Source organism: Arachis hypogaea, chromosome 8 (assembly GCF_003086295.3).
Source record: "Arachis hypogaea cultivar Tifrunner chromosome 8, arahy.Tifrunner.gnm2.J5K5, whole genome shotgun sequence".
Classification (NCBI taxonomy): Eukaryota; Viridiplantae; Streptophyta; class Magnoliopsida; order Fabales; family Fabaceae; genus Arachis; species Arachis hypogaea.
Genome location: NC_092043.1, coordinates 8,850,085 through 8,876,378, shown reverse-complemented (window position 1 = coordinate 8,876,378; position 26,294 = coordinate 8,850,085). Strand labels below are relative to the sequence as shown.

Below are 26,294 nucleotides of genomic sequence, written 5' to 3'. Positions count from 1 at the left end.
GAATGGAAAATTATCCATTATATAAAATCAAATTCAAACAGCTTTCTGTATAATGACATCGATATGGTGAAACAATTGTATAATACTAAATGAATGAAACATTATCCATTGTATAGTACTAAAATCAAATTCAAGCAGTTTTCTGCAGAATAAACTGAACAAGTACAAATGGTGAAACAATTGTATAGTATTGAATGAATGAAACATAATCCATTATATAAAATCAAATTCAAACAGCTTTCTTCATAATGAACCGAACACTACTCATGGTGAAACAATTGTATAGTACTAAATGAATGAAATATAATCCATTATATAAAATCAAATTCAAACAGCTCTGTCTACAATTTATAGATGATCAATTCAATTCAATTCAATTCAGTACACCTCCGTCCATTCAATTCAATTCAATTCAAATTAGCAATTGCATTCCATTCAATTCGATTAAAAAATTGAATAATTTAAACCTCGTCAGTTTGATTTGTTTCAGAAGAATAATCCAAATCGCCCTGATTCAACTTATTTGAAGTTGAGTCATTCATTATTTCGATTCAGAAGTGCAGATCGAAGAAGAAAATGAAGAAGAATAGGAAGAAGATAAATGCAATGTAACCATATCTAAAGAAGAAAACGAAGAAAATGAACGCGACTAGAGGAGAACGACGAAGTTTATTATGTTGAAGGAGAACACAAGCAGAGAAGAAGAAGAAGAAGAAGAAAATTTAGGTTGCAGCAAAAGATTTATGTTGAGCAAAAGTTTAGGTTGCAATGCAGAAAAGGTTTACGTTATATATGAAAGAGCCTAGCAGCGGAAACGACACAATGTCCAACACAAGAACAATATGGAAGCACTCACAACACAATATGGCAGCAACTATAACAAGCAAATATAGCAAGTAAAGCAATAACAATAACAAGAACACACCGAGATTTTAACGTGGAAAACCCCCTCAACGTGAGAGGTAAAAACCACGGGTCGTCCAGACCAATGAAATAGATCCACTATAATCAAATGAGGTACAAGAGAGTCTCAAACAAAGCACAAAAAATGTGCAAATAACCAGCCAAAACATCAATGCACCAAAGCTCACAAATAATAGGCAAGAAGATGAAATATACCCAAAAAACAGAGCTGATGTCGAAGCCAATTTCTCCCTCTGAAGACCTCCAATTAAAATCTCCACCGTTCAGAATGAATAACAAGATGTGAAGAATCTACAGTCCAAATTTCACATCGATCCAACGGTGAAAGAATGAGAAACTGCCGTTCCAAAATTGCTGCTCTGTGTAAAACCGGGAAACCTAATTTCTCTCTTGCAAAACCAATTTCTCCTATTGCAAACCTCCAATCAACATCTCCACCGATCAGAATGAAGAACAAGATGATAAGAACACGCAGTTTAAATTTCAAGCCGATCCAACGGTGAACAACTGAGAAACTACCATTTGAAATTTACTGCTTTGGGCAAAAACGGGAATTCTGTTTTTCCCTCTTCTCTCTCACTTGGTGGCTATTCTCACTCTCTCAAAAAACCTCAAAAAACTGAATTAGGGTTGTGACACTAGGGTGAAAGAATACACCCCCAAAATGTTGGGATTGGGCCTCACAAAAGAGAGAAAAACCCAACAAATCTCCCCCTTCTCGACTAGGTGGAGGCCCTCGCCATTCCGGCGATCAAACAACATGTTTCAAACTTTTCTCTTGACAATGCTTTTGTCATCATATCAGCACCATTGTCATCAGTGTGAACTTTCTCAAGTTCCAACAACTTAGAATCTAACACATCCCATATCCAGTGATACCTAACATCGATATGTTTAGATCTTGGATGAAAAGTAGAATTCTTGGCAAGATGAATAGCACTTTGGCTATCACACAACAAGACATAAGGTCTTGCTTAAAACCAAGTGCTGCAAGAAACTTTTTCATCCACAACAACTCTTTACATGCTTCAGTTGCTGCAATAAACTCTGCCTCTGTGGTAGAAAGTGCAACACACTTTTGTAGCCTTGACTGCCATGAAATAGCTCCCCCTGCAAACTTGACCAAATAACCTGAAGTAGACTTTCGAAAATCAATATCTCCTGCCATGTCTGCATCAGTAAAGCCAACTAGCAAAGGTTTCTCACCACCAAAACTCAAACTCAAGTTAGTTGTACCTTTGAGATATCTCATAATCCATTTAACAGCATTCCAATGTTCTTTACCTGGATTAGAGAGAAAACGACTCACAGTACCAACCGCATGAGCAATGTCTGGTCTAGTACACACCATAGCATACATCAAGCTTCCAACAGCTGAGGCATAAGGAATTTCATCCATTGCTTGTTTCTCCTCATCAGTGGTTGGACACTGCTTGGTACTCAACTTAAAATGAGGAGCAAAAGAACTAGCAACACATTTGGCATCATTCATGCCAAACCTTTGAAGCACCTTCTTTATGTACTTCTCCTGTGACAAATAAAGCTTCTTGGAATCTCTATAATGAGTAATAGTCATGCCCAAAATCCGTTTGGCAGGACCCAAGTCCTTCATAGCAAAGAACCTGCTCAACTGTTTCTTCAACTCATTAATCCTCAAAGCATTCTTGCCCACAATCAAAATATCATCCACATAAAGCAAAAGAATGATAAAATCATCATCAGAAAATTTTTGCACAAATACACAATGATCTGAAGTTGTCTTACGGTAACCATGCTTCCCCATAACAGATTCAAACTTCTTGTACCACTGTCTTGGAGCTTGCTTCAACCCATAAAGACTCTTCTTAAGCTTGCACACAAAATATTCCTTTCCTTTAACAACAAAACCCTCCGGTTGCTCCATGTAGATCTCCTTATCTAAATCACCATGAAGAAAAGCTGTCTTCACATCCATTTGCTCAATCTCTAAATCAAGAGACGCTGCTAATCCAAGCACAGCACGAATGGATGACATCCTCACAACAGGAGAAAAAATCTCCTCATAATCAACACCTTTTCTCTGGCTAAAACCTCTAACAACCAATCTAGCCTTATACCGAGGCTTAGAATTGTGTTCTTCATTCTTGATTCTGAATACCCATTTGTTCTTCAAAACTCGCATACCCTTCGGTAGCTTCACCAACTCATAGGTATCATTCTCAAGCAAGGACTTCATTTCTTCTTGCATAGCTTCAAGCCATTGAGCTTTGCTTTCATCTTCAACAGCCTCTCCAAAGCATTCAGGTTCTCCCCCATCAGTCAACAAAACAAACTCATGTGGAGAATACCTTGACGAAGGCTTCCTCTCTCTTGTAGACCTTCTGAGAGCATTTGCAGGAATTTCCAAAGTTGGTTCTTCATCTTGATCATCATCACCAACTTCATCAAGTATCGGATCAACTGTTCCATCTTCACCTGCACCTGTATCATGCTCATTATTTTGAGCTTCAACTCTACCATCTTCTACCAAAGGCATAGAGGGAGTAATATCCAAGTCAGAAAAATCATCACTAGGCTGAACCATTGGCTTCTCCGCATGATCAACATCCTTCAATGTTTGGTCTTCAACAAAGACAACATCTCTACTTCGAATCACCTTCTTGTTAACAGGATCATAAAACCTGTAACCAAACTCATCCATGCCATAGCCAATAAAAATACACTGCCTAGTCTTTACATCAAGTTTAGATCTCTCATCTTTAGGAATATGAACAAAAGCTTTACATCCAAAGACTCTTAAATGATCATAAGAAACATCATTACCTGACCATACCTTCTCTGGAACTTCAAATTGCAAGGGAACACATGGTGTCCGGTTCAAGACATGAACAACAGTGCTCAAAGCTTCACCCCAAAAAGATTTTGCCAATCCAGATTGTGACAACAAGCACCTAACTCTTTCAACCAGTGTTCTGTTCATCCTTTCAGCCAAGCCATTCAACTGAGGAGTCTTTGGAGGAGTCTTCTGATGTCTTATACCATGCTCTTTACAATAAGCATCAAATGGACCTGAGTACTCACCACCATTGTCAGTACGAATGCATTTCAACTTCTTCCCAGTTTCTCTTTCAACAGAAGCTTGAAATTGCTTGAACACATTCAAAACTTGATCTTTGGTCTTCAAAGTGTAAACCCATAATTTTCTAGAATGATCATCAATAAAGGTTACAAAATAGATAGACCCTCCAAGTGTTCTTGTCTTCATCGGCCCACATACATCAGAATGCACCAAGTCAAGTATCTCCGACTTCCTTGAAGGTGGATGGCTCTTAAAAGAGACCCTATTTTGTTTTCCAGCAAAACAATGATTGCACTTTTGCAAAGCAACCTTACAACCAGATAAAAGATTCCTCTTGGATAACATATTCATACCCTTCTCACTCATATGACATAATCTCTTATGCCATAAATCAGTTTCATCAACAAACTCAGCAGTATTAACAACATCTTTCATAATCTTTGCTTGAGTTAAATAAAGAGTAGAGTGTCTTGTACCTCTAGCAACAACCATGGAACCCTTGGTGAGCTTCCAGCTATCACGAGAAAATGAGCTATCCAAGTCTTCATCACACAACTTACCAACAGAAAGTAAGTTCAACCGAATATCTGGAACATGCTTCACACGCTTCAAAGTCAACTTGGTACCGTTGGAGGTTTCTAAACAAACCTGTCCAACACCAGCACATTTTGCAACACCTTGATGAGCCATTTTCACATCACCAAAATCACCAGGAGTATAGGACATAAACAAATCCCTCCTAGATGTAACATGAATAGAAGCACCGCTATCAATCACCCAACTAGTGCTATTATCAACAAGGTTAACAGATTCAAACTCCTCAACAACAAGAAAATCATCATGAGTTACATTAACCTTGTCTTCCTTGTTACCATCATCTTTATTTGTGCTCTTGTCTTTACTTGCCTTGGCTTTCTCCTTCTTTAGCTGCCAACAAAATCTCTTCACATGTCCCTTTTGACCACAATGATGACATTCAATATTCTTATACTTTCCTCGAGACTTGCTTCTGCTTTGATCTCTACCTTTAAGACCTCGACTTTTGCTTCTCCCCCTAGACTCAGAAACAAGAACATCTGAATGTGTAGTCGATGTACCTTGTGACTTTCTTCTCATCTCTTCATTCAAAACACTGCTCTTGGCAAGATCCATAGAGATTACACCATCAGGAGCAGAATTGGACAATGACATTCTGAGAATTTCCCACGAGTCTGGTAAGGAGCCAAGAAGTAACAATCCTTGAACCTCTTCATCAAACTTGATGCCCATGGAAGATAACTGATTCATAATTCCTTAGAAATTATTCAAGTGATCTGTCATTGATGTCCCATCTGTATACTTCAAAGCCAACAACTGCTTGATCAAAAACATCTTGTTATTCCCAGTTTTCCGAGCATACAACTGTTCAAGCTTAATCCAAAGGGTTCGAGCATGTGTCTCTCCAATAATATGGTTCAACACATTATCGTCAACCCACTGCCTAATATATCCACAGACTTGTCTATGCAACAAAGTCCAATCATCATCAGACTTATCATTAGGCTTCTCTGTACCAAAAACTGGTTGATGAAAATTTTTGACATAAAGCAAATCTTCCATCTTTGACTTCCACAAATCATAATTAGGACCATTAAGAGTGATCATCCTACTAGTATTAGTATTAGCTTCCATTGTTCACAGAATCACAAGCCCAGAAAAATACCAACAAGCTCTGATACCAGTATGAAAGAGCCTAGCAGCGGAAACGACACAATGTCCAACACAAGAACAATATGGAAGCACTCACAACACAATATGGCAGCAACTATAACAAGCAAATATAGCAAGTAAAGCAATAACAATAACAAGAACACACCGAGATTTTAACGTGGAAAACCCCCTCAACGTGAGAGGTAAAAACCACGGGTCGTCCAGACCAATGAAATAGCTCCACTATAATCAAATGAGGTACAAGAGAGTCTCAAACAAAGCACAAAAAATGTGCAAATAACCAGCCAAAACATCAATGCACCAAAGCTCACAAATAATAGGCAAGAAGATGAAATATACCCAAAAAACAGAGCTGATGTCGAAGCCAATTTCTCCCTCTGCAGACCTCCAATTAGAATCTCCACCGTTCAGAATGAAGAACAAGATGTGAAGAATCTACAGTCCAAATTTCACATCGATCCAACGGTGAAAGAATGAGAAACTGCCGTTCCAAAATTGCTGCTCTGTGTAAAACCGGGAAACCTAATTTCTCTCTTGCAAAACCAATTTCTCCTACTGCAAACCTCCAATCAACATCTCCACCGATCAGAATGAAGAACAAGATGATAAGAACACGCAGTTTAAATTTCAAGCCGATCCAACGGTGAACAACTGAGAAACTGCCATTTGAAATTTACTACTTTGGGCAAAAACGGGAATTCTGTTTTTCCCTCTTCTCTCTCACTTGGTGGCTATTCTCACTCTCTCAAAAAACCTCAAAAAACTGAATTAGGGTTGTGACACTAGGGTGAAAGAATACATCCCCAAAATGTTGGGCTTGGACCTCACAAAAGAGAGAAAAACCCAACAATATATGGCACGTGTATGACAAACGAGTGAGAAGGTAAGAAAGGCATATCTGTATAAAAAGACTTGGATAACTTGAATGCATTTTTTATATGGATGTAGAGTATTATTGTTTTAAAAGATACAAATACAAACACATTTATTTACCAAAAACAAAATGAGAAATTTGTACTCTCAAAAAATGCAAACACTTCTTCAAATAATTTTATCGAACTATGTCTAAATAAAATATTGATAATTTGTAAGCCACATAACAAGAGAGGTGCATAGAGATGGCAAAGCGTAGTCAAGGTCCACCCCAAAAACAAGGTGGGTTAGTCTATCCGGCAAAGTAAATTGGACTCAAAATATTAACTCATCCCGCTTTATGGTAAGTCGGTAGACTAGCCTATTTAATTTTTTTCTAAAAAAATAATTAAAAAATAAATATAAATAAAAATAATCAAATTATCATACAATTTTTTCATTATTTTCTTTTAAAATTTTAATTTTACTAAAATTATTTAAAATAATATCCCTTAATAGAATTATTTTTATTTTAAAAAATAATTCACATAATTTGAATATATATATATAAATATAAAATAAAATAAATAAAATAAATTACAAAAAGAAGAATAAAAAAAAGTGAAAAAGCGCATATAAAAATTACACAATTGTTAATTTTTAGAGTACTAATCCCTCTTTTATTAAAAGAAAGAATAACTTTTGACTCAATGGGTTGGCCCATCCCACCAAAACCCGAACCTGCATATTTGGTGGATTCCGAATCCTAGCCCAATCCATCTCATTAGACCAACCCGTTTTGCCACCCCTGACCATCATCATCATACCATATCATGATCATCACAATGCATGTTATATACGATAGCCATCCATGTTATTGTGACATTTCCAATTATTTAAACATATATTCTATCTATATATTCTATCTATATATAATAATTTGATAGCAATTTTGTGTGTATGCTTAACATTATTGTTTTATAATGGTGCATATGTTATCTAAGTTAATCCAAGTAATGGAGGTCAAAAAATTGAGGTTATAGAGCTTCATAACAAGGGACAAGGCATATGGGATTAAAATTAGACAACAAATAACAACACACTAAGATAGAGGGTTTGGTGTTAATATTGTTAGAGAGGTTTTGGAAGCAAATAAGAGAAGAGAATTTCGTTCCACATATCAGGAACACCAGGGAGACACCAATGGCTGCAATCAGGAACAGATGGATTGTCACTCCAAGTTCCTACATGACCATCACTCCTATAAGAACTCATTGGTGTTACATGCAAAACTGTTACTGGAACACTCATGTTCTTCACAACCCTGTTGATCATATCTGATATAGGGCTTCGCTCCTTCCCATTGCTTCTCTTCCATGGATTCCTACTCACTTTGCATGCATTGTGGTTCTTTCCACTGCCATCAAAATATAAACACCACTTACTTGCATTCTTGCCAAAATGAAAAATAAGTAATGGAGAAGAAAGAACTCACCTCCAATGAGATGATTCAAAGGTACGGAAGAACACTCTTGTTCTATTCATGTTGACTGAATTCTCCACCCAAGATGCCCAGGTGTGAAGGGCTGTGTTATAAGCAGAATTGATTGTCATTCCAAGCTTCACTGAGTTACCAACCTGAAAGTACCAACCCCTGTCTGAAGATCATGTTAGCACCAAATTATTCTAGAATCTCACACTATGAAATCACACGGCTAATGCAAATGGACTTGAACTAACAATTAATGGAAGTAATGAATGATTCTAACATGAAGTACATTCAATTCAAGGTTTTGGTTATTCATTATCAAATTATTTCCATGCTGTTCACATTTACCTTGATCCTGTACATAGAGATCTCAAAACAAAAATCACCAGTCTGGTTCTAATCTATCATCTGTCTGCCCCAAGTGACCTAAGAGAAATAAGAACATAACAATCTTCTAATTTGAGGCAAAACACTAGACTTTGAGTGAAAATCTAGGTTCTCATTTACTTTTGCAATAAGCCTTTCTAGAAGTCCAAAGAAATTTCCTTTTGCAATAATAAGCCTTTCTACATTGTTGCCAAAAATCATCATAGTGCATTCATTTAAAAGTTTCTCAAATCCTAAGCAGAATTGTTTTAGAAACAAAAAACCTTGCTAGATTTACAAGAGTAAAAACCTAAATTGGTTTTCAAGGAACTCCAGCTGGAATACTTTACTCCAAAAGACAATTATTACTCTGGAAGTCCTCAAGAATTACTTTATCAAACGGATTGGTCCCTCCGTTGTTTTGAAAGGAGACTAAGTTGTCTTATAAATATTTTTTTAACTAAATTATCTCATAATAAAATTGTTAGAGACGTATTTGTTGAAAATTTGTTGGGACATGTTCGATCTGAAATTTGTTGGGAATAATTTGGGTGTTTACTCATTTTATAAGCTTCCAAGAATACTATCTATCTCCTTGGAACTCATTTAGTAAGAAACTGGCACTATAGCATGAATTCTCCAAGAAAGAAAATCAATCACAAATGCAATGCAAATTGCAATGAATCACATATAAACAAAAATAAAACAAAACATGCCATGGAGTAAATCAAATCTTCAATTTATGAACCTATAACTTGGAAAAATGAAGTTACTAGTTACTTACATGTCAAAAAGCTTAGTCCTTGTCCACCAATGACCTGAATTGAATATTAGAACATCTGAATCAATCCACTCATGGCTAATATCATCAATCTTGTCCAATCTCAATGTTGTCTTAATCCTTTGGGGTGAATGCTTAGGCACAGAACCAGGCCTCACAAGGAACACTGATCGATAAAAATCGATCCTCAAATCGAAAGTACTAAACCTTACACCAAGAAACCTAATCTGTTTGGTGATCCTATTGCCCTTGATTTCATACATACTCTTCTTATCCTCAACTCCTGTCATTAACAAACATATCAAAGACTCCCATTGAGTCCTACTCAATGAATCACCAACAAAAACTACCCTTTTCCCTCGAAGCTGTTCGAGTATTCGCCGGGCATTGAACCTCGGAACATCACAATTCTTAGGCTTCCACCTCCACTTTGTATAACCTCTATCCCTACGCCCATTAGCTATGCAATTGAAACCCCTTTCAGCAAATGGACATTGAGAAGCATCATATAGAGGGTAGCTATTATCATGGATCCAACTTCCTTCAAACACATTACACTTCCCCATTGGAACAACTTTGGATTTCAGCATCTCAAAATCAAAACTTTGGTTCATTGAATGAGAAACATTGGGAACCTCAACACTGTGATTCAGTGACTGAGAAGTGTTGGGGATTATCTCATCATAATGCTGAATCACAGAAAGATCACTGGGAAACACGAATGAGTATACCCAAGAAAGGAACAAGAGAAGCGATATGGAAACAAAGATCCAGACATTGCTGCTGCTACCCTTCATGAATTTGTTGCCAAAGCCAAAAGCTTTTGAGAATAAAGTTCTCAACTTTGGTAATGAAATCCAGAAACTCAGCAAACCCAGCATCTGCATGAACTGCAAAACCCACCAACTGTCCCATATATCCATTTTTGTACAAAAAAAAAAAGTCCACAGAAAAAGAAACAAATAATAAGGGTCCTCTAATAACTATGGTATCATTCTACACAATGAAGCTACTAAACAAAAAAAGCTACATTAAATGTCAAATTCTAGAGTAGTATGAGCTAAACCAGCTTACTTAACAACAAAAAAGAAGATTCATAGACCGAATCTAAGACCAGAAAATGCCAAGTTTGAAGAGAAAGAAAAGGAGCAATGCAAAATTTTTAATTAAAAAATAAAAAATGGAAAAAGAAAAATAGTAATAAAATGCAGAGTAGATGTATATATGTAGAAAGATTGCAGCTTGATAAAGTGGGGTTGGTTATTGAAGAGCTGAGAAAATTTAGTGGCATACTGGCATGCAGATTGCAGAAGGTGGTGGGTGTGGTTTCTGGTTTATGGTTGAAGAAGTTGGTTTTGTTGAAAATGTGACTTGAGAGTGAGGGCAATCCGGTCATTTAAAAATATGTTAATAGGGCGGTTTGGTTAATTAAGAACATGATCTCTTAACTGAAAAGGAGTAACGAAAAAAAGAAAGGGAAATAAACAACAATAATCACATGAATTTCAAGATTATAAACTGTCGGTGCGTGTCTTCTATCACCATTTTCACGGACTTTTTTTTCATTTTTGCCCTAAAGTAAAAGAATAGTTAAAGAAAATAACTAATTTGAGTTGGTACTGAGTATTTTGTTCATTTGTTTGTTTAGTATCGAAAATTCAAATCTTACCATATAATAATTTATTGGTTAATCTTGATTTGTGGGGTTGAAAAATTTGTCAGTAATTAAAAAAAACGAAGAGAGTTAATTTTTTAAGATAATAAGAACAATTGATGTTACTTTAAAGCTCTTTTTCTATAAATATAAAACTTTTTATACTAATTAATTCAGTTATACCCTAAATCCTAATTTTTTTTAATGCATTGCAAGTTACGAAAACAAAACACGTTTCCAAGAGTTAATTAGACGCTTAGGCTGTGATTTAAGAATGAATTTGGAAACTGAAATTAAAAGCCAGTAAAACATCTTGAGTGGATCCTTTTTAATAAAAAAAAAATTAGATGATATTAATTATTTAATCTCATTTTTATTATTTTTTTATATTTATTTTTAATCCTATTTATAAAATTAATAATAAAAGATTACACTTTATTTTCTTTTAGTATTAAAAAAATTGGAGAGATGTATTTCCGTAAAACATCAATCTCCATTGGGCTGAAAGAGCAATTGCTTGCATTAAAATTGGGAAGAGAACAACACCATCAAACATGGACCAATCTTTCAGTCTTCACGTCTTTTAAACACTAAATATAGGTGGGTCAGTCTCAAGAATTGAAAGTGATGTTGCAGCAGCTGCTTGCTATGCTATGCTTATATACACGCAATAAATTTTGATGCTATAGCAAGCAATGTAATTTCCTATTGCTCTCACTCATTTATAATTGTCACCATAGCAATTATATTTTGAAATAGATAAGCAATTTTAAAAAAAAAAATGAACAATTTCATTGCTTAAATAATAAGCTAATTTAATAGCACTTTCAATATAAATCTAGTGGTTATTGACATTGAAACACCATTTATTGTTTTTATATAAATTTAAAATTGATGACACTTTGGATCTATAGAATGTCAAATGGATATCTATAGCTTCATGTGATTAATTTAGTAGTTCACGAACATGTAATAGGAAGAAAGATACGCAAACATGATTTAATAAATATTAGGTATGCCAATTCAGTTGTTTAAACATCACTTGACAGCAAAAAGAAAAATATTAGAAGAGGGGAAAAATTATAAAAAATGGAAGTGACAACTCACAGCTATTTACAATTCAATTTGAATATGTATAGCAATAATATAAGCTTACATATAATTTAAATTTAGGCTAAAGTTTTTACATATGAATAATTTCAATATAAAACACGAGAATATTTGATTATTTTAGTATTTTACAATGTTATGATGGTATTGACGTTTTGTAAAAAAAATTTTTTTTTGGTTATTTACGGTATCCTTTAGTCTGAAAGGTTAATGGCTAATCCGTCGCGGTACTGAGCTCTATTTAAGGGTTTGCCACTGACCAATAGGTTGCTGCATGCAGCAGACGGAATTCAAACTCCCGACACTTGCTTAAGCGGACTAACTCCCGATACTTGCTTAAACGGAGTAGTGAGCTAACCACTAGACCAACCAACAAAAAACAAAATGTCAATGATGTTTTATAAAAACCCACAACTGTATAACACGTAATTTAGATCATCTTTAAAAAATCCACCACTTATAATCCAATATATAAACAAAAATTCTTAAATTTACCCTATTTTTCTGTTGCTTTGATTTTTAGTTATTTTTTTCCTTCTCACCACTGAAAAGGTTATATTATAAGAAACAAAAGAAATTACAAACACCAAACTTATATTTTAAGAAATGTTTATAGTGGTTAAACACATTTTTAAAATATTTATGCCGACCAAAACTTTAACAATGTAAATTAAAAAAGAAAAAAATTAAAACGGATCAAAATCCAAAAAAGAGTTATATGGGTCAAAACTAAAGTGATCTATCATAATAAACAGAAATTTGAAACCTAAGGTATAGAGAGAGAGAGGAATAAATCATGGAGAAAATTGATTCTGCCAAGCATAGAATAAGGATTAGAACGCAGTGCATTGACCAATGGATGGAGTCATAAATTAAGGAATGGAATAATATATATCCCCCTGCTTTCAGTTTGCTTATTGATTCCGTAATACAGTCTATATCTCTTCACCAGTTTTGTAATTTACCATCCACAAAAGGGAAATTACAATCCAGTGAATCTACAAAGACCTCAAACTTGTCAAGTTTCAAAAATTTAAAAATTTAACAAATATGGATCTATGTGTGAACTGTTCCCCTAATTATCTACACAGACTTGCACATGAAGATGGAGATGCCATTAACACTTTTTTTTTGGGGGGGGGGGGGGGGAGGGAAAATTAATTTAAATATCAGAGTGCAACCGTACTAAACGTAATGAATCAAAGGGAGTGCTTAAACGCCATTCTCTTTGCTTCTTATTCAGTGGTCTTCCTTTCCCTCTGTTGACTCTCACATCAGCTATACCCCACGTGCAACACTTAGTTTCCATGTCAAAGGATTCAAGCCTGAAGACCCCATCACCTTCTGTAGATGAATTATCAGAATCATTAACAATGGAGTAATTCACATACATAGGCCGGTCCTTGAATCGATCCAGGTCAGTTGGAATCCGAACTATTCTTTCAACACCTGGAGAAGACACCTAAAGTAACACAAACTCAGATTTGTTAAGATAATAATCATAGAACCAACGAACAAGAAACTTTGATTAAGCCACTAGTGGAACTAATATGATAACATAGGGCTTCAAGTTGTGATTGTGATAGTCTCGCATTATATATATTCAACATAGAACAAACTGCAAGTAAGTTAGTTGAAATGGTACCTCCAAACTCAAATTTTCAGGAACAAATTTGGCAATCTCTGCTTCATCCAATTTTGTTCTGTAGGTTGTAGAAAAGGCTTCAATATCTTCCATTGTTGGGGAGCCAGACCTAACGTAGATGGAAATCAGACCTCAACAGTTTAAGAATATAGCACTATAATAGCAAAGTTCAGCACAAGATGAAAAGGAAATGGTAATTCAAGCACACATTGCATCGGGGAGGAAAAATATTATCAAAATCTTGAAATATAAGTGTAAGTTCAATGATAAGCCCAATCTCCAAAAAAAAGGGGGCAAAAAAATTCGTTGATTGAGCAATCAGCAGTGTGCAAATAGCATTAGCTGATTTTAACAATGAGGTGAAAAGTCCTTTATGGGTGATTAAATTCTATTAGAAGGGAAGGTACAACAAGCCAATATTATGTGTTGATTCACATTCTCTACTCCCCTTAAATTATAGAGGTTCAAGTCTTTCCATTTTTTGCTGGGGATAGTAATATTAAAACTAATAAATTGCATTCAACATTCCTTTCTCTTTGTGACGCACTTTACAGATGAAATTACATTAGTGACCCCACATCTATCCAGCCTAAATGAGATTTAATCTACACATTATCTTTTGGTACATCAATGGCAGTTAAGTTTTAAACCTATGATTTCATTTTCACACCAACTATCCAAACCCCTCATCACTAACCCACTTCTAGTGGCCAAGTCTAACACACTTATTTCAGTATACTTGATATAAACAAAGGAAATAACCCTCAGAATAAATATAAATGACGGCAGAAAAACACTTAAAAGATCAATAAACATGAATGACACACTAAAGGGGAAAGCGTTATATATAACTCATAAATTTCACCAACGGCCATGTATCCATTGATCACTGAAATTTCTGGCAATGCATAGTTATATCACTAATATAGCTATATGCATTGTTTCAAAAACAAAGTTACCGTCTCATTTTTTCTTTAGGGATTATCCAGCCTAGTATATCTAATCTAATCATGCAATTAAACATAGGTTCAGAACTTCCCTAAACAACAATAACACGAAATAAAACTAAGATTCATATAAAAGCCACTAAATAATAAAACCAACCATCCATTTTACTATTTTAGGAAGTTCAGCCAAATGTGAATCAAGAATTATACATTCTACAAACTAGGAAACTTAGCCAACTAAATTCGAGACAGCTTAAACTACAAAATTCCCCTCAGCATTTTGCCTCTTGTCTACTGTAAAATAAAACAATATAGATAGATAGCAAGTTAGCCAACTTTGGAGTAATGTGTTATGTTACTAACTTGTTGGTAAGCCTTTCAATGCGCACTAGAATGGTGGAATTGACCAAAGTCTTAAAGGCATAAATTTGCAGGTCACCATCAAAAGAGGCAGTAACTTCTTTAGCAATGGCTAGTGCCTTCTTATCCCACCATGTCCCAGCAAGGGAGATTCCACCACCTGCTCCGCCATCACCAACCTTCAAAATTGAAAATAAAAACCATAATCATCCCAAAGATAAAAATAAACATAAAATTGAATTATTATCTTATTTTTCCTATCAATAAAACAATACAAAATGGAAATTCCGAAAGAACTTACATAGACTAAGGCATCGCCATCTTCATACTCCTCCTCTTCTTCATCCTCACCAGCACCGACATCAACATCATCACCATCATCAACAATAACATCATCGTCGTCATCATCATCATCCAGTTCAGCTTCTGTGCAACGCAATTAAAAAATAAAAACTTTCGTCAGAAAACACCAGCAATAATATAGAGAGAGAGAACGAAAGAAGGTGCATGTATATACCAAATTCAAATTCGTCAAGAAGTTCGTCATCTTCTTCTTCGTCGTCGAAGGATACTTCTTGGAGGAGAGAAGGTTCTAGAAGCGGCTCAGAATCTGAGGTTCTCTTCTTGGCGCGCAAAGTAAGGGGCTTTCTGGGAATATTACATAGAAATGTGCAAAAGTGGGAAGAGAATTTGGTCGTTGTAGTGAAGAATGGTAACGGTGAAGGTGTCAAATTCGAAGCTTTAATCAAATCCATTATTGAGGGTTTTTCAGAAGCTGCACTTCAGTTCAGCGAGTTCGTGCTGTGAAGCTTCAAATGCAAAAGCTCGATTGCTGTTGCCGCTAGCTACTTCGAGTTGATAATGTGAGGTTACTTAATACTTACACTCATTCAAACGACGTCGTCTGTAGTCTTTACATTCTTTTTGGTCACTTGTTTTGGGCCTCCATTTTTTGCATTGGGTAACCGTGACGGGCTGAAGCCCATACCAGAAATTGTTGTATTGCCTTTTCAAAAATAACTGTGTTAATGACAAAAACAACTGTTAATTGTCTGAAAATATCATTAAGAAAAAAATTATTTGGTAAGGTTGCTTTTAGTAACTATAAAATAAATTGAAATATTTAGCTCGCTTAAATGTCAGGGTTTGATTTTAATTTTTTGCATATAAAAATTCATCGATCAATAATAAATTTTTAAATAAAATTTAAATTTGTAATAGATTAATTATTAATTTGATAAATTAAAATATATTATAAAAAAATTAAAAAAATAAATTAGAATATTTAATAAGATATAAATTATATTAAAATTTTACAATTTTAAAAAACATTGTAGTTATTTTTTAAAATCATTTTTTACTTTTAAAATAAATTATTATTATTATTATTATTATTATTATTATTATTATTATTATTATTATTATTATTATTACAGTGACAAAATTTTATTATTATTTTATTTATAAAATATCTCTAGGATTTTATTCTTAATGTATATCTTCTATTATTATTTTTAGTAATTTATTTTATAAATAAAAATATTAATAATCATAATTGTAGATTTATTGAGTTAACCATAAGAGTTGTTGTTACTAGTTGCAATGCTGTGGTGCTGCCAATGCAATGAAAATTTGGGATCAACAGCATTACTCGGCAATTAACTACGCCTGAAACGGTGCGTTTAGAAATTAGAACCGAAGGCTTAATACTCGTCGTCTTCGGTCCTTAGTGGTGGTGGATCTGAAATTCTGCAACCCCTCTACCAGATTCGCAACCCTTTAGTGTTAATCATCTTCGATTATAATCTCTCCACTGAGACTTAGATCAATCCATATTATTCGAGTCGCCACTACAAAAAAAAATGGTGCTCACGTCCTCTGCACGTGACTACGTCAACCGCATGCTGCAGGACATCTCCGGCATGAAGGTCCTAATCCTCGATTGCCAAACGGTACGCACCACGATCTCAACGAATCAATTCATTTTCTCTGATATAATTCTTCATTCATTGTTTCAATTATGATATTGGCGTCCATTTTTCCATATGATTGTAAACTCGTAAATATGTGTTGCTGGTTATGGTGTTGAGCTACAACATGGATGTGAAATGTGAAATTGATGGTGTAGGTGAGTATTGTGAGCGTTGTGTATTCACAGTCAGAGCTTCTTCAGAAGGAAGTATTCTTGGTGGAGTTGGTGGATTCCATAACCAAGTCGAAGGAGCTTATGTCGCATCTCAAGGCCGTTTACTTCCTTCGCCCTACGACGGAGAACATCCAGCATTTGCGCCGCCAGCTGGCCGCTCCTAGATTTGGGGAGTATCACCTATGTAGGTCTTTTAAATCTTTACAGATGCTGTAGTATATATAAAGCAATCCCTATTTAGGAATTCCGTTTTGTATATTTTCCCTAGTTGAAGTGATAATTTTTTTTTCTCGCATTGATTCGAAGACACTTTGTGAATGCATTCTGAAATTTACAGTTTTCTCCAACATATTGAAGGACACTCAAATTCACATACTTGCTGATTCAGATGAACATGAAGCTGTCCAGCAAGTTCAGGTAACTGCTTTTGCTTGCGCTGTAAACATGGGAACTTTTCTATCTATCTGTTTTATGATGATAGATGACTGCACACGTTCTTGTGCTGGAACCCTTGAACCCCCCCCCCCCCCCCCCCATCCCTTTTTGTTGTGAATATGTGATCTCAAACGCTGGTATTTGTATTGCGAAGTTTAATTCTGATGTAGTTTTTGTTACGATCATTCAGGAGTTCTACGCAGACTTTGTTGCAGTTGATCCTTATCATTTCACTTTGCACATCCCTTCAAGTTATATTTATATGCTCCCAGCTGTGGTGGATCCTTCAACACTGCAACGCTTCTGTGATCGGGTTGTTGATGGTGTAGCAGCTGTCTTTTTGGCATTAAAACGGAGACCAGTTATTAGATATCAAAGGACGTCTGACATTGCCAAAAGAATAGCACACGAAGCAAATGTGAGTAGAATTTTTGACATAATTATGTAGTCACTTTTTCTCAGTAGATAATATATATTATTTGTTATTTTCCTGTTTATGTTAGACAATCTTATGCATTTTAACTTTTGCATGTTTTTAAGGTGCGTTTGCATGTGTTTTATTATTTTTTTCTTTTTTAATTGTTAACTTTTATCTTTTAAATCTTTATAATTTTCATTTTTCTGAACTCACCATGCATATCTCTAGGCATACTTTTGGCACAGATGTAGCCATCTTATTGTTGTTTTATCTGGCAATATGTGTATCCCTATGTGTTATAATTTATCATGCATATGTAGTGAAAACTAATTTACATTAATGGGCTTCAAACAGAAACTGATGTACCAAGAAGAAAGTGGTCTTTTCGATTTTAGGCGAACAGAAGTTTCACCACTGTTGTTGGCGCTTGACAGGAGAGATGATCCTGTAACCCCATTGCTCAATCAATGGACCTATCAGGTATCTATGAGATTAATGCTATAGTCAGTGCTTACTGACAATCTTACAGCTTAGCTATCTGATAGTTTGTTTATTCATAAAGTAATTCTTGTTTGTGGCCTTATACTTTCCAGGCTATGGTTCATGAATTGATAGGAATCCAAGACAACAAGGTGGACTTGAAATCCATTGATAAATTTTCAAAGGATCAGGAGGTTAGAGAGACTTTTATGCTGTTTAATCACGTTAGCAATATCTTTGAGTTTAGATTTTATACAAATTGAAAGAAATATTGTGCTATTTGCTGTTGCAGGAGGTTGTGTTGTCGTCGGAACAAGATTCATTTTTCAAAGCTAACATGTATGAGAATTTTGGAGATATAGGTATGAATATCAAGCGGCTGGTTGATGAATTTCAGCAAGTGTCAAAGAGCAACCAGAACATCCAAACGATAGGTTTGTACTTATAATTGTCTCACATTTCAGAATAATAAAATTCCTTCTGCTATTACACCTATTTTTATACATGGCAGCATAGTATGTAATTAATTGATTTATGGTTTGACTCTTGTCAGAGGACATGGCCAAATTTGTTGACAATTATCCTGAGTACAGAAAAATGCATGGGAATGTGTCAAAGCATGTGACTTTGGTAACAGAAATGAGCAAGATAGTACAACAGCGAAAACTTATGACAGTTTCACAAACAGAACAGGAACTGGCTTGCAATGGAGGACAAGGGGCTGCGTTTGAGGTATGTATTAATGATTAGCAAAATTTCCTTTGCTTTTGCTCAAACTTCAAGAGTTATTGGGTGATGGTCTAATGTATTCTCTCTCACTCAAAGAAAAGGCTCTTTGGAGATGAAAAAAGGGGGATATTCTTTTTGAGCGGTGCTGGCGGTGCAATATTTTTTAATTTATTTTAAGCTCTGAATATTTATGCATATTTCTTTGTATGGTTATGATAAATTAGAAAACTCGACTATAGTAGTTTGCTCATTTCAGTGCTACCATTCATCTCAAAGGATATTTTATCTTGTAATTATTCTGTTCATTGCCTTAATAAGCTTCATATTGTTTTCATGGAGAGTTGATTTGTTAATGGGGTAAAAATTTATTCTGTTCTCGGTACATCGTTCTGCAATCGGGGACTTCTTGACATATATTTGAATTTCCATCAATGATGTGAAGTAAGGACAAGGATACATGGTGAAGTATAGGTGTAAAATCCTTTCCCTTGGCCAACAACCCATGCTTACACTAGCAGATTACAAGATACATAAAGCAATTTTTTTAGTGTCTTATTATCTTCCCCCAATATTTTTTCTCGATGTTTCTAATTGTTATCATATGTACTGACAATGGCTTTGGAGTTTAGACTAACAAAAGTGACAATTTCTGTCTCAATGTACTATCTTCAGGCAGTGACAAATCTACTAAATGATGATAGCATATCAGATGTGGACCGGCTGCGTTTAGTCATGCTATATGCTTTGCGATATGAGAAGGATAGCCCTGTTCAGTTAATGCAGCTTTTCAACAAACTGGCTTCCCGATCTGCCAAGTATAAATCTGGGGTAAATTAATCTATGATGTTGCTTTCTTCTTGAATCCTTTTATCCTCAGGCATGATTGCCTGTCCTTAATCTTTTAGTGGATGTTGTCCATGTTTTAAACCTTGGAGAAGTAGTGTGTTTGGTAAAGTCAATTTTGGGTCATATTGTCATTTTATATCCTTGGTTTTGGATTCCAGAGAATAGAAATATATGTTAACTAGATTAAATTGTGAAGAACTGCAAATAGATGGAAAGTACCTCTTTACAAATAAATAATGTGGCTATGCATGCCTGCGATAGTTGCTGATATCGATATTTTGTTTTTGACACAACAGCTCGTCCAGTTTCTTTTAAAGCAAGCAGGTGTTGACAAGAGAACTGGTGATCTTTTTGGAAATCGAGATCTAATGAATATTGCCCGTAATATGGCCCGTGGGTTGAAGGTATGCACAGAAGTATTATGATTACCATACCCTATCTTTGATAGATTAAGTTCAACTCTAAACAACTTCTGTTTTGAGATTTGCTGCAGGGTGTTGAGAATGTGTATACCCAGCACCAACCCCTTCTTTTCCAAACCATGGAAAGCATTGTCAAAGGACGGCTGAGAGATGTGGACTACCCATTTGTTGGAAATCACTTTCAACAAGGAAGGTTTGTTGCTGTTAAATCTAGCAGTTGTATTTTCTTTGGAATTTCTAGAAGTCACACGCACAATAGAATTGTGGAATAGTATGAGTTTTTATGTTTAATGATTACATGACAATTGACATGCAGGCCACAGGAAGTAATCATCTTCATTGTTGGTGGGACAACTTATGAGGAGTCAAGATGTGTTGCTCTACAAAATGCCAGCAATCCTGGAATTCGGTTTATACTTGGTGGCTCTTCTGTTCTCAATTCTAGGAGGTATAATGAAGTGAATAAAATAGTTTTGATTCAACTAGTGGTCATTTCATGTTTAGTGTATTCCAAGTGGGTTTTCAATTTGATGTCCAATGCCAATAATTTTGAGTTGATAGTTCCAGTTTTGTTCTTGTATTGATTGACTACAAAACTTGTTAGTGTTCTGGATTTCTTAGGTATAGTCGTGTGTTTTATTTGAACTTGCAGTTTTATTAGGGACCTGGAAGAATCTCAAAGGGTAGCTCGTTCGAACACCAGCATTGTTTGAAATCCATCCTGGCACAATTTGCATTTTGAGGGCTATATAGAAAAATATTTTGCAGCTTTGGATTGGGAATTTCTGTTTTGCAACCATGTACATGTATAAAAATAGTTGCAGAGGGAGCTCGATGTCGGTATAAACTCAATCCATTGTTGTTGCAGATAGTTATTAACCCTAATTTCGATTGGGTTGTATTGGTTGCTGCTTGCGGACGAATGCGATTGGAAATTGAAATACCAAACATAAAGGGCACGCCACTCCCCTCTTTCTTTTGTTCATTCATGGGGTAAAAAGTAGACACGAAAGTATAGGAACAAAGAAAAGAAGTAAATCTTTTTTGTGTAGTTTTTCTTAATCATTTTGGCTAATCGAGTCTCAATTTTATTTTTATTTTTATTTTGAAGGGTCTGAATGGTTTTGCTTACACTTACTGATGAAAACAATTTTGTATAATCTTGTAATGAATGTCCCATTCTTTTGTATACTTATACGGATGTAGTTCATTTGTAGATTCATGGCTTCATATATTTTTATAAGTCGAGATTGTGAGAATGAGTTGTATTTGTGATTAATATTTGCTCCGATTGATAGCTTTTTTATGTGTCTGAGGAGACAGGAGAGTGTCCAAGTGGGTTTAAAAAATAGTAGTATAGTTAAAATAATTTGAGATAAAACAAAGTAGGTTTGCACGATTAATTGGGCTTATCCTTAAACGCTCCTTGCTAAGTATGGAATACTGCACACCTTGTGAATTCGTTAAATCTGAACTATTTATTTATTATATTTTATTTGAATGGTCTGAATTTAAAAATGCACACTTTGTGAATTCGTCAAATCTGAACTCTTCATTTATTATATTTTATTTGAATGATTTGAATTTAAAAAGGTAACTGTTAATCAGGTTAACTATTTTTCTATAAATTTTAAATTTTTTTGTAAGTTTTAGATATTGGGCTGAAATCTAAAATAAAAAAATAGTATATAAAGATTAAAAGTAATATGTTTGTACAAAAAAAAATTATTAGGCTTTAGAATTAAAATAAATAATACATAAAAAATAAGTTGAAAATCTATGTACTAAATTTAGAAAAAAAAGATATATTAAAATCTTAAAAAAATAATATTAAATATATATTATGTATATAATATTAAAATTTAAATAAATTTTGTTTTGTATGAAACAAAATTATAATGTTAGATATAAACACAATGATAAAAAAATTGTGTTATATAAATTTAATTAATATATATATAATTTTATTTTGTGTGAAATAAAATTAAAATATTAAATATGAACAGAATAATAAAAGATTTTGTTTTATATAAATTTAATTTTAAAAAAATATATATACAACGTAAAAAGCAAAAACATATAATAATTTTATTTTGTGTGAAACAAAAATTCATATAAAAAAATATTTATATAATTTTTTATTAACATTTTTTTATTTGAAATATGTTATTTTACCATATTTAAAATATATTATTTAGAATAATTATATTATTTTAGTTAATATATATTATTTAAAAGAATATTTAAAATTTATTATTTTGTATTAAGAATATTATTAAAAATATATTATTAGTTTTTTTTAAAATAACATTTTCTTTTCTTTGTTTCAAATACTATGACAACAAAAAAAATTTTATGTAACTGCATCTACTCAATAAGTATTATATTCATTTATTTCTATATTGCATGTAAAATAAATAACTAATATTAAAAAAAAGTTAATAAAAGAAAGAAGTACTTTTTTTATCATATCATTTGAACTATAACTCGTTGTTTAAGCGGATGAGTGAGCTGACCACTCGATCAACCCAAGTTGGTTTTTACCTGATCACTTTTGATAATAAATTAACTTTTAAAGAGTGCTGCACTAACTTTTAAAAAATGCTGAACTCCCTACTTTACTTGGAGTGTACTAACTTTTGCCGATTAATTAAAATGACTTCATGAAATTTGGTATGTCTGTGAGGTTGCTCCTTTTATAAAATATTCTTGCTTATTAATCTTCTCTATGATATCAACCAAACCATACTACTTGTGCAGTTAAATAAGATCTAGTTTGATTGTTATGACTGTAGATGTAAAAGAGGGTGTATTTATATTTATATTGTCATTTTATTAAATGTCTGTCCTTTCAATTTTTTGAAACACTGAAGAATTTAGTCCGTTGTTTTTGGATTTTTTTCTGTAATAAATTAAAAAAATATTATTTTAATTTAAAAAAATATTTTGATTTTAATTTTTAGAATATATTTTTTTTTAATTTGGGAGAAGTTCACCGTATTCTCTGGTGAACTTTATGTAAATTATGAAGTTTGTTGCACTTCCGATGAACTTCACGCTGAACTCGCCAAATAAAAAGCATGGTCGGTTGAGAATCGAACTCAATAGCTCATTCTTGTCTTTGGTTCTCATCTTTTAATTTTCTCTTAACAATGTCTAGAAATCTATTGTTATCCATTCATTATGATGATAAAATAGTGTATGATGAAAATATATTTTATCATTTTTAGATCTGGACAACTAGTAATTACATACATGGCACCGGAAGTCAACAGTCTAACAGCATTAAAGAATTTGATATTGCATTTTGTTAGACAGCAACACACGAAAAGAGTAAAAAAAATTTACTACAGATATCCGACCAAAGTAGATGACAATTTGTTTTATCAAAAGTATGTTACAGTTGTCTTTGTTATTTTGGTTATTAATTTTATTAGACCACGGTTTTGAGAAATTTTTCTGTTGTTTTGAATTAGGTATCGGTTACGTGATGACAAGGACGTACGTCTTATAAGGTCGTGGCACAACCAATAGACAAATGTTCATCTGTTGGAATTATTCGTGTTTTCTAGTTGAGTTGGGTGGGCGAGGATCATCTGCGGATACTGTTGATGGTAGTCCGTTAAGTGGAGCAGCTAAAAAATATTAGAAGGACGATGGTTGATCTAAATATGCCACCTGAAGGTAATCAAGAGGGGTCAAACGTTGAACTTTCTAATGCTGGCATGATACAAGATGATGTTGAAAGTCATGAGGATTCTGCGGATCCGATGATGGATCCCTATGAAGTTAACCCCGATGACGGAGAAGATACTGATGATGAACCAATGAAAATTCCTGATGAGGGTGAGGATGAAGAAGAGATGAACTACTATGGTGACACACAAATTGCTCTGACACATCCTGCCATTTCTCGACCATATGACTGGCCGGATCACTTTTTCACCTTGAATCTCGATGCAATGACTTTGGATTGGTCATTTACCCATGGAGGTCCTGAAGAGTATCCAACCAATGAGTTTGAGATTAGACAACAATTTGAAAACAAGGAGGAAGTCATCTTAGCAGTTAAGACATACAGCATCAAGAGGGTTGTGGAGTATAAAATACTAGAGAGTGACCAGTTAAAGTATGATGTATAGTGTATCCGGATCGGGCCCGATTGTAGATGGAACATATGCATAGCATATCACTGAAAGTAAGAAAAATGGAAGGTTAGGAGATACAATGGTCCTCATACTTGCATGAAAACATCAATGGGTCAAGACCATTGCAGGTTAGATTCGAAGGTGAATGCTTATCACATACTCACAATGGTCAAAACAGATCCAACAATCAGCATAAAGGTTCTGCAAGGAGGTGTGGAGAATCACTTCGGTTACAAGGCGTCGTACAGAAAGGTTTGGATTACAAAGCAGAAAATCATTGCTAGGATATATAGCGATTGGGAAGAGTCATACAACGAGCTTTCTTATTGGTTATTCACTATGTAAATGTACTTACTTGATAAGATTCATTACATTGTCCTTAGTTATGTATAAAGTCACCATTTATATGTGCTAACTTTTGTGGGTATTTAGGTACTTGGGTGCAACTTGTGACACACATTGGCCTGGTTCAGTCGATACTGTCATGTTTCGTCGGGTATTTTGGACAGTTCCACCGTGTGTTGAGTTCTTCAAGCATTGCAAACCACTTATTTCCATCGATGGCACCCACTTTTATGATAAATACGGAGGCACGTTGCTCATGTCTATTGCTCAAGATGGCAATGCAAACATATTGCCTATTGTATTTGCCATTGTTGAAGGTGAGACGAAGAAGGTTTGGTCTTTTTTATTTTGTATTTGCGGCAGCATGTCACACCACAACACGACGTCTTAGTGATTTTAGACAGACACAAATCAGTTGATGCTACGTTGAACGCCGATGGAAGTTTATGGAAACCACTGCATACCTTCCAGGAATTTTGTACAAGACATATTGTTGCCAACTTCATGACTCACTTCAAAAACAAGGACTTGAAGAAGGTTCTTGTTAACACAACATATTCAATGTCCGAGCGAGAGTTCGCTCATCATTTTGGTCGTCTGAGAGGCGAGAACGTCGCAATTACGAACTGGATTGAAGAAATACCTCGTTCACATTGAACGTAATATGCGGATGAGGTTCGTCGATTTGGTCACATGACAACAAACATCTCGCCATGCATTAACGCTAACATGAAGGGTTCTCGTCATTTGCCCATCACTGCTCTTATTAAGTCAACTTATTTCTGTTTGGGTGAACTTTTTGCCAGGAAAGATTCAGAGCCCCTTGCGCAGCTTCAAGTCAGCTCTGAATTCTCATAGACGTTGATGAAGGCCATAGAGTTCAACTCGAAGCATGTCAATACTATGAATGTTTATTAGTTTGATCGACCGAGGACTATGTTCACAGTTGAAGAGTTAGCAGCAGTGCCCGGGTCAAGGCAACAGAATTACCAAGTGCTACTTGATGAGGATAAGTGTGATTGTGGGTATGTTCATCCCGTGTATCGCATGGAGTTGGTCTTTAATGTTTACATAACAGATTTTAGACCCATACGTCATAAGGATGACTGGCCATCCTATGACAAGGCCTGTATTCGGCCTAATCCTAGAATGATGAGAGTAAAGAGAGGTCACCCCGTCAGCTCCAGGATTCGTAACAACATGGATGATGTTGAGCATAGTGGGGAGAAGAGATGCGGATTGTATTATCAAGTCGGTCCCACATGTAGGACTTGTACTTCTCTTTATGGTGGTAGGGCATCATCTAGTCGACATTAGTTATAAGTATCATTTATGATGGATAAGTTTTATATTCTAAGCATCGTTTACTTAATTTGGATAAAAAATTGTACCATGTAATTCACTATGTTTGACTACATGAAATTGGAAT

At 34.5% G+C, this 26,294-nt stretch overlaps 3 protein-coding genes across 4 annotated transcripts; 1 reads left to right on the top strand and 2 right to left on the bottom strand.

Moving 5' to 3' along the window:
* Positions 1 to 7,594: 7,594 nt before the first annotated feature.
* On the bottom strand, positions 7,595 to 10,548 carry LOC112705974 (protein trichome berefringence-like 7). The gene is made up of 3 exons (XM_025757033.3): positions 9,184 to 10,548; positions 8,040 to 8,198; positions 7,595 to 7,961 (listed from the first exon to the last, which is right to left on the bottom strand). The coding sequence occupies exons 1-3, from the start codon at positions 10,101 to 10,103 to the stop codon at positions 7,676 to 7,678; spliced, it is 1,365 nt and encodes a 454-aa protein (XP_025612818.1). The 5' UTR covers positions 10,104 to 10,548; the 3' UTR covers positions 7,595 to 7,675.
* Positions 10,549 to 12,816: 2,268 nt separating this feature from the next.
* On the bottom strand, positions 12,817 to 15,786 carry LOC112705973 (uncharacterized). The gene is made up of 5 exons (XM_025757032.3): positions 15,414 to 15,786; positions 15,198 to 15,322; positions 14,900 to 15,075; positions 13,590 to 13,698; positions 12,817 to 13,406 (listed from the first exon to the last, which is right to left on the bottom strand). Exons 1-5 carry the CDS (start codon positions 15,649 to 15,651, stop codon positions 13,107 to 13,109), a joined length of 948 nt encoding a protein of 315 aa, XP_025612817.1. The 5' UTR covers positions 15,652 to 15,786; the 3' UTR covers positions 12,817 to 13,106.
* A 669-nt stretch (positions 15,787 to 16,455) lies between these two features.
* LOC112705972 (vacuolar protein sorting-associated protein 45 homolog) lies at positions 16,456 to 21,615 on the top strand. Of its 2 annotated transcripts, none has more exons than XM_025757030.2 (13): positions 16,456 to 16,848; positions 17,025 to 17,226; positions 17,380 to 17,459; positions 17,668 to 17,895; positions 18,250 to 18,375; positions 18,489 to 18,569; positions 18,668 to 18,809; positions 18,929 to 19,107; positions 19,777 to 19,932; positions 20,247 to 20,354; positions 20,444 to 20,565; positions 20,689 to 20,820; positions 21,025 to 21,615. In XM_025757030.2, exons 1-13 carry the CDS (start codon positions 16,759 to 16,761, stop codon positions 21,083 to 21,085), a joined length of 1,707 nt encoding a protein of 568 aa, XP_025612815.1. In that variant the 5' UTR covers positions 16,456 to 16,758; the 3' UTR covers positions 21,086 to 21,615. The 2 variants fall into 2 exon arrangements, with proteins under 2 accessions (XP_025612815.1, XP_025612816.1); XM_025757031.2 differs by having other exon boundaries at positions 16,470 to 16,848; positions 21,241 to 21,615.
* The last annotated feature ends 4,679 nt before the right edge of the window (positions 21,616 to 26,294 follow it).